A 7253-nucleotide genomic window follows, 5' to 3' on the forward strand; every position below is an offset into this window, starting at 1 on the left:
GCACTGGTTTGCTCAGCTATAATAATTTAGTATTGCATCTCTTTTATTTTTTTTTTTAAACAAGTAGCATTTAGTTTTTGATATTAAAAATATTAAATTTTAAAATAAAATAATTAAATGTAATGCATTTATACCTTCTACGTTTCTATATTTACAGAAATAGTAGTAACGGTATAAGAGAATTGTAACATTAAGTATTTTTGCTACATTAAATATTTAAGTCTATTAAATCTAAAGCATTAACTGTTTATTGTAAAAGTAAGACATGTAAGGGAATTTAATACAATAAAATACAACGGTACAAGCCTTATACTCCAATATTATCTTTTAAAAAATAAAAAAGGACAATCCAAATCCAAATGAGAAAAGCGGCTAAAACGGTGTCGTGCGAGGCTCATCTGCATCGGTTGGTGTACTAGCGCAAGTACGCTTTCATTTATCAATTCAATGATCAAAATAAATTGCGCCCCAAATCGAAAATACCAAAGAAATTGTTATACATAGGAAGAGGTATGTTTTCCGGAATTTGTGTACTCGGACCATGAAAACTTCACTGAATCAGTAATCTCACCTCATAACAGCTTTTCTTTTCCATATGGGGTTGCCGGAAACCCTTGATTTGGCTCGCATTTTCGCAGTCATGGTCAGAGTCCAAGGTCCTGTAAGTCACTCTGTCTCTTTCTCTCTGTTTTGTCCTTTTGGCTTTCAACTCTGCTCTAACAATTACCATAACTTCTTCGTTAGGATCCAAAAGGCCTCAAAATGCGAAATCACGCGTTTCACCAATACCAGTAAGTGAAAGCTCTATTCAGAAGCATACTTTCATATAAATTGTGTTCATCAGTGCATATGCATATTATTTTATGGCTTCTTTCTGGGTATATGTAGCTCCGGCAGGACCACTCTTTCGGCTTCTGGAATGTTATTGCCTCATACCCTTTATGACTCTGTTGTTGCTGAGCAACTTTGTGGCGATGGAGATCGATTTCCGGTTCTGGTTGTTACCGTTGCGTCTGTTGTCGAGCCATTTCTTTCGGCTCAGCACAAACAAAATAACATATCCCAGGTCAGTAATTCCATTATGCTGCTTATATTTTGCTTTTATATAAAATACGAATATATAATTATATAATTAATTTGTTGTTAATTTTCAGGGCCGGCCCCAGTGTATTCCTGGTGTTCAGGTTGATATTATGATAGAGGTATAATAGCGATATAGCTAAGTGCACACTTTCATTCATTCATTTTGTACGTGCATATGTACACTTATACATACTTATAACAAAATTTTACCGTAAACTAATTTGTTTCTAGTGTTAGGCATTATTATGTAATCAGTTGTTTTGATTTGCAGAAAGAAATAGGGCTGGGAAATGACTCTAACGATTTGGATAGAGAAGCTTCTCGTTGGCATGCTGCACAGTGTTTAAAAATAGTAAGAATGTCATTACTTGTTTGCTGTTTTGACTATTAAATAAGCATGGAAAGTGTTATTCAAAACGTTGTGATGTATCCGGACCTATTACTTCTGCAAACTGAGTGAGTTCCAACCTTAAATCTCACGAGACCCCGTGTTGTTGTTTCATTATTTTCATATGTAAAAGACTATAAAAGCACATGAATGATATGGTGATTTTATGTAGAAATGCATTGAATTTCTTGAAATTGAAAGTGAATACTCTAAATCTTTTGTTTTTTTAAAGATGGTGTCTTTCTAAAATATGAAGTTCTTGAATGATGATATGTAGAATTCAATCAAGCTATTATTGTTTTTTTTATCAACAGCAAAATCAAGCTATTATTTTTAATGCTAAGGCATACTGGTCGCATTGATTAATAGATTACCATATATTAACATAATTGCAGATAGTATAGAAATGTCTCTTGGCTTTTGTGGTCAATCATAAAAGTTATAGTTATCAATACTTAATGTGATAAATTATTCTCAATGGGAAAGTGTAATTGTTTATTTGGTTTGCACTTTATAGTTTCGAAATGTGTGATACAGATTGATGTTCCTGCATCTGCCTCGGCACTTCAATCACTTTTTGAAGCTTCTGTAGGTTCTTTAGAGCATGGATGGGAGGTTGGTTGGTCTTTAGCATCATTAAATGAGAGCCGTCAATCTCTGAAATATGTCTCCCAGACACACGTTAGTTTAGTATGAGGTTCACCTATTTTTTTTTTTTGGTATTCTTTGTGTGCAAACCTTATTTATAACATTTTGTCATTATCATGAAATCAGGTGCACCCAGCAGAGTCAGGAACTTCAAGTCAGTTGGGCAAGTTAACTACTAGAATGGCCATTCTAGGAGTTTCTTTATTTTCCAATGTAAACTTCATATTCTTACCTTTCATGTATTTATATATTTATTTGGCAACAACTACTCTATAAAAACTGTAACTGGCAATACTGCTGCACATAGTAATTATAAGCATGATCAGCATCTCTTTATGGACAGGATGTGGCAAAGATCTCGATATCACCTTCTAGTAGGAAGGGAGATTTTATTCTGGCAGTCGGATCTCCTTTCGGTGTCCTGTCACCAGTGCACTTCTTTAATAGGTAACATATCGCTGACACGTTTTGATTAAGGGTTTGTACTAGCAGACTAGCAGTCTATAAAATTGCACATTTTCATTGCAAAATTGTTGCGAACCCAAACAGAGAAAACAGATGACTATAGGAAAAAGAGTGGCAGTAGTCAATGTGAAGGGGTGTTGATAGATCTCCTATCCGATTCACTTACACTAGGAGGAAGAAAAATGCCACTGATGTGAGGGGCATATTGGGTATTTTGGTAGCTGAGTGGTGGTTTATTAGGTCTCTGGATTGAAAAGTTTGTTAGTAGTTTTGAATAGAATATATTAGAGAGTAGGACTGATTTAACGAACCATGTTTAGAATTGTTATGTGAGTATTGGCTCTTCTGAGTTCTGAGTCTTTTGAACTGAGTTCTGAGTATTTGTCCATATTGAATATCAATCCATGTCTTACTCTCTGTTTCGGTGTTTTTGCTTATGCCAATTGGATAGATATACAGGTTTCATCAGGTGCATCACTGAAATGAAAGAGACATACAAAGAAGAAGGTAGCTAGGCCCTTTGTGGGCCTGAACCTACAAGAACAATGCTCCCAATTTCCACTTACAAAATCCTCCATATCTACTCAGCCAACCATGTTTATGTGACTTTTCGAAATCTCCCTCATGTTAACAAATTCTCTCCTTCCGATGAGGTTCCAGCCATCCATCCATACTTCATACTTACAAACTGATAGAACTGATAGAATACAACTCACCTGACGGATTCCAATTGATTCTCTGATCCTAGATGACCTGAATAATTGGTTCCTAACAAATTGCATAGTTGGTTGAAGCCAATGTAGAAACTGACCTTTTAGATTTTAAAATTTAAAATTTGTGATATCATATTACTTTTTTTTTTATTTATTTCTCTCGTCTCTGTTATATTTACTCAGCTCGATGGTTTTGAGTTTGGCATTTGTTTCCTATAGTTACAATCTATCTTCAAATTTGGTTAGAAGCTTTTTAATTCACATGAAAAATTGGAGGTTACTCAATTACCGTTATATAGAAAGTAAAGTCCACCAGTTAGTCTAGCTGATTTTCTTTAAGACTAGAAAAAGAAGAAAAGAAAGTATCTTATGTCGAACCCTATACTTGATTTAAAACATGATTCATTCAGCTTTACAATATAAATCTATAAATTGACGGTGAAGAGCTTTTCTTACGTTCATATTGAAAAAGGAAAGTAATTTTGTAATTACTTTGGATCTTATGAGTTTTAAGTCCTCATGAAATATCTAATTGTGAGCCTCTATATTTTGAGATCTGGATGTAGCACAGATCTTGAGATTCCTTGGAAAACAGCAATCTGACTAGTTTAGAAAGTGCATGACAGTGGAAAAGTTAGACCTGGGAAGGGGACATTTTAAGTTTGCTTATGCTTGTTTTCTGGCTATTTTAATGGTGATGGAAACAAATCGATGATACATGTTCTCTTTTGTCTTCTCCTTACTCTGTTAGTTTAAATCCTGTTGTGCTGGTGTAAACTGATTATCCTCTTGATGTTTCATATGATCTTCTGGGATGCTTCAAACCAGTATATCAGTAGGATCAATTGCCAACTGCTACCCCCCTCGTTCATCTTCGAGATCGTTGCTGATGGCTGACATACGGTGTCTACCTGGTGAGCAATTTTCTGTTATGTTGTAATTGTTATCTTGTTACTGTCAACTTGTCTTCTGGTGCATTATTTACGCTAAACTAACCTTTCAGGGATGGAAGGTGGCCCAATTTTTGATGGGCAAGCACAAGTCATTGGTATCTTGATCAGACCACTGAGGCAGAAGATTAGTGGTGCTGAAATTCAGGTGACTTGATTATGTTTTGTCTTTACTTTCATACCGTTCTAAGTTTCTTCTAGTTAACACATCATCCAAAACTCTAGTGTTGGATAACAGCTAGTCATTCCATGGGAAGCCATTGCAAGTGCTTGCAGTGACCTGCTGCTGAAGGAGCCTCATACCGAAAGAAGCATTTATTATGGTGAGGGAAAATTAGCTGCGGTAGGGAGAGCATGTATTGCAAACAGCCATGGCCCTGATGGACACGTTACTTACACTCACAAAGATCTGAGTTCTTGTTGTCCCACTCCTGTTGAGAAGGCAATGACTTCTGTTTGTCTTATTACTGTTGATGATGGAGTATGGGCATCTGGTGTTTTGCTCAACAATGACGGCCTGATACTTACAAATGCTCACCTGTTGGAGCCATGGCGATTTGGTAAAAGAACTGCAGATCCTTTTATAGGTGGTGAACATGGGATGCTTAATTGGACTTCATCTTACAGTGGCAGCAGAAACATTCGTGTACGTCTAGATCACGTTGACCCTTGGATTTGGTGCGATGCTAAAGTAGTATTTGTGTGCAAAGGTCCTTTGGATGTTGCCCTACTGCAGCTTGAGTCAATTCCAAATGAACTTTGCCCAATCGTTATGGATTTTTCAAGGCCATCTGTTGGATCCAAAGCTTTTGTTGTTGGCCATGGATTATTTGGACCTAGATGTGGTATATTCCTGCAAACCTTTTTCTTTAGTTGGAATGAATCTCAATCTCATAGGTTGAAATTGTTTTCCTTCTGTCAACAATATCTGTTCTACCTTTTTACTTTTTTTGTTTGTTTGTTTTTGTTGGGGTTGGGGTGTACAGTAGTAAGATTGAGTAAATTTAGAGTTTATTATTATTATTTTAAAAAAATTATACTTGGTATTATATATATTGTTGCAGGGGGGTTTGTCGGTAGGGGTAAACGATGAGATCCGTAGATTCTATGAATACTAAATTCCTGTGATGTAGATTTGTCTCTCATATAGCTTTGTGTTTTCAATTAGGCTTCTTTCCATCAGTTTGTTCTGGTGTGGTAGCAAAAGTGGTTGAAGCAAAACTTCCCCATTCTTATCAACAAAGTCAACCGGGAAGTGCACGAGGGAATTTTCCAGTGATGCTTGAAACAACAGCTGCTGTTCATCCTGGTAGCAGTGGTGGTGCTGTCGTAAATATGAATGGTCATCTGATTGGACTTGTTACAAGGTACAAAAAAGTTATTTGGTCGTGTATAAGTTACTATTGGCGTTATTACTTGTAAAACAAACTGCTTTATTCTGTCTCTGCCATTCTTATATTCATTCTTCAAACTCAAGCAACCAATCCTAAGAATGCAAACTTCTCTTTGAATTCCAAATTGAATCCATAAGCAGAAACTGTTAAGGTTTTGAGAGAAGAGATTGGCTTATCTCACGGAGGATGAACTTGTCTATTATTTATTTGGTCAATTTGTAGATGGAATTGACTCTAGCTGATAAAACATCCCGTGCTGGTTCTCGATTCCATACTTATGCATTAAAAATATAAATCTTGACAACACAAATAAATCCATACTTGTGCATTTGTGATGCTTTTAGAATTACACCAAGTACCAGGACAAAAATTATCTACAAAAAATCCCACTAATGTTGGCTATATATAATATATTCCATATTTAATGGGATATTTTCTTGATACAGCAATGCAAGGCATGGTGGAGGAACAGTTATTCCACATCTGAACTTCAGCATTCCCTGTTCAGCCTTACTACCCATCTTTAAGTTCTCAGAAGGTTGGTCAGTTAAATGGCGCTTTGTATATTTTTGTTTGTTTTCACAATAATATAGGTGATGAGAGAGAGACAGAGAGGACCTATTTAAAGTTTAATTCTACTTGCAAAAATGATTCTGTTTCTTGTGTAGTTGTGATTAGTTGAAGCTGATGAGTTTCTCCTTTTAATCAGACATGCAAGATTCCTCGCTGCTACAAATTCTTGATCAACCAAATGAGGACCTTTCCTTTGTTTGGGCATTGATGCCTCCTCTATCCCCGAAGGTTCCTCCTTTGCCTGCCTTGCCAGTGCCTCTTCTGGTGGACAAGGAGAACAAGAAAGAAGCAAAAGGTTCCCGCTTTGCCAAATTTATAGCCGAAAGACAAGAGGTGTTGCAGAAGCCAACTGAACTTGGCGAAAGGGGAAAGCAGTCCAGTGTGATTGTTCCCAGCAAGTTGTGAGCATCTATGTTTTTTTTTTTTTCGTTTTTTTAGACTAAACATACATGATTTCACACAAGATTCCACTGCACCATCCGGTGAATTGCTTTGATCCAATGAAGACTTCATGGTTGAGGTGCTACAGCAGAAATGAAGTGTGCTATTTGTTTCAATTTTAGAAAAAGAATAATTACAACTAAAAATAAAACCTCTCACAAGCCTATACAACTTGTACATTTGCCTTCAAATTATTATTTTTAATATAGTTTTTTTTTTTATTTTTTTTTTTTTTGAAAGAAAGTATGTTATTAATCAAATCAAATCAGCTGTTACAGGAGCACTAATAAATCTAGGACACGCATCTGTCCAAACTTGAACCCCTATAGAACTAGTAACAGACTTAGCCAGTGCGTGGGCCACACCATTCGCATCACGCGAAATGGCATAACAAGAACCACCACCAGCAGCAGCTAAAAGAGAAAGAATCTCATCGATAATTGGTTTATACATTAGAATATTGTCAAGACAATTAATCCAAGAACTCACAACAGAAGAATCCGTCTCTACCCGCACCACAGCGAATCCCAATCTTGTAGCCCAGAGAAGACCCATACGAACAGCTAGAAGCTCCGCCACCGCCACCTGGAAGTCACCC

At 36.4% G+C, this 7253-nt stretch overlaps 1 protein-coding gene across 6 annotated transcripts; it reads left to right on the forward strand.

Annotated features, from left to right (window-relative positions):
• The first annotated feature begins 327 nt into the window (after positions 1 to 327).
• LOC115697339 (glyoxysomal processing protease, glyoxysomal) lies at positions 328 to 6876 on the forward strand. 6 transcript variants are annotated; one of them, XM_030624297.2, is made up of 14 exons: positions 328 to 661; positions 745 to 791; positions 889 to 1066; positions 1155 to 1202; positions 1355 to 1435; positions 2009 to 2152; positions 2246 to 2332; positions 2463 to 2566; positions 4126 to 4211; positions 4301 to 4395; positions 4486 to 5092; positions 5416 to 5614; positions 6088 to 6179; positions 6351 to 6876. In XM_030624297.2, exons 1-14 carry the CDS (start codon positions 596 to 598, stop codon positions 6617 to 6619), a joined length of 2103 nt encoding a protein of 700 aa, XP_030480157.1. In that variant the 5' UTR covers positions 328 to 595; the 3' UTR covers positions 6620 to 6876. The 6 variants fall into 6 exon arrangements, with proteins under 6 accessions (XP_030480157.1, XP_030480158.1, XP_060974425.1 ...); XM_061118442.1 differs by having other exon boundaries at positions 346 to 661; positions 2009 to 2161; positions 6310 to 6448; XM_061118443.1 differs by having other exon boundaries at positions 348 to 661; positions 6310 to 6749.
• The last annotated feature ends 377 nt before the right edge of the window (positions 6877 to 7253 follow it).

The sequence above is a fragment of the Cannabis sativa genome, chromosome 7 (genome assembly GCF_029168945.1).
Source record: "Cannabis sativa cultivar Pink pepper isolate KNU-18-1 chromosome 7, ASM2916894v1, whole genome shotgun sequence".
NCBI lineage: Eukaryota > Viridiplantae > Streptophyta > Magnoliopsida > Rosales > Cannabaceae > Cannabis > Cannabis sativa.

Bases quoted from the DNA above. Each gene is read 5' to 3' on its own strand.
- LOC115697339 (XM_030624296.2), top strand. From the start codon at position 596: ATGGGGTTGCCGGAAACCCTTGATTTGGCTCGCATTTTCGCAGTCATG. The intron at 1,203-1,354 runs GTATAATAGCGA...TTTGATTTGCAG, and splicing joins AGGTTGATATTATGATAGAG to AAAGAAATAGGGCTGGGAAA. The intron at 2,162-2,245 runs GTATGAGGTTCA...TCATGAAATCAG, and splicing joins CCCAGACACACGTTAGTTTA to GTGCACCCAGCAGAGTCAGG.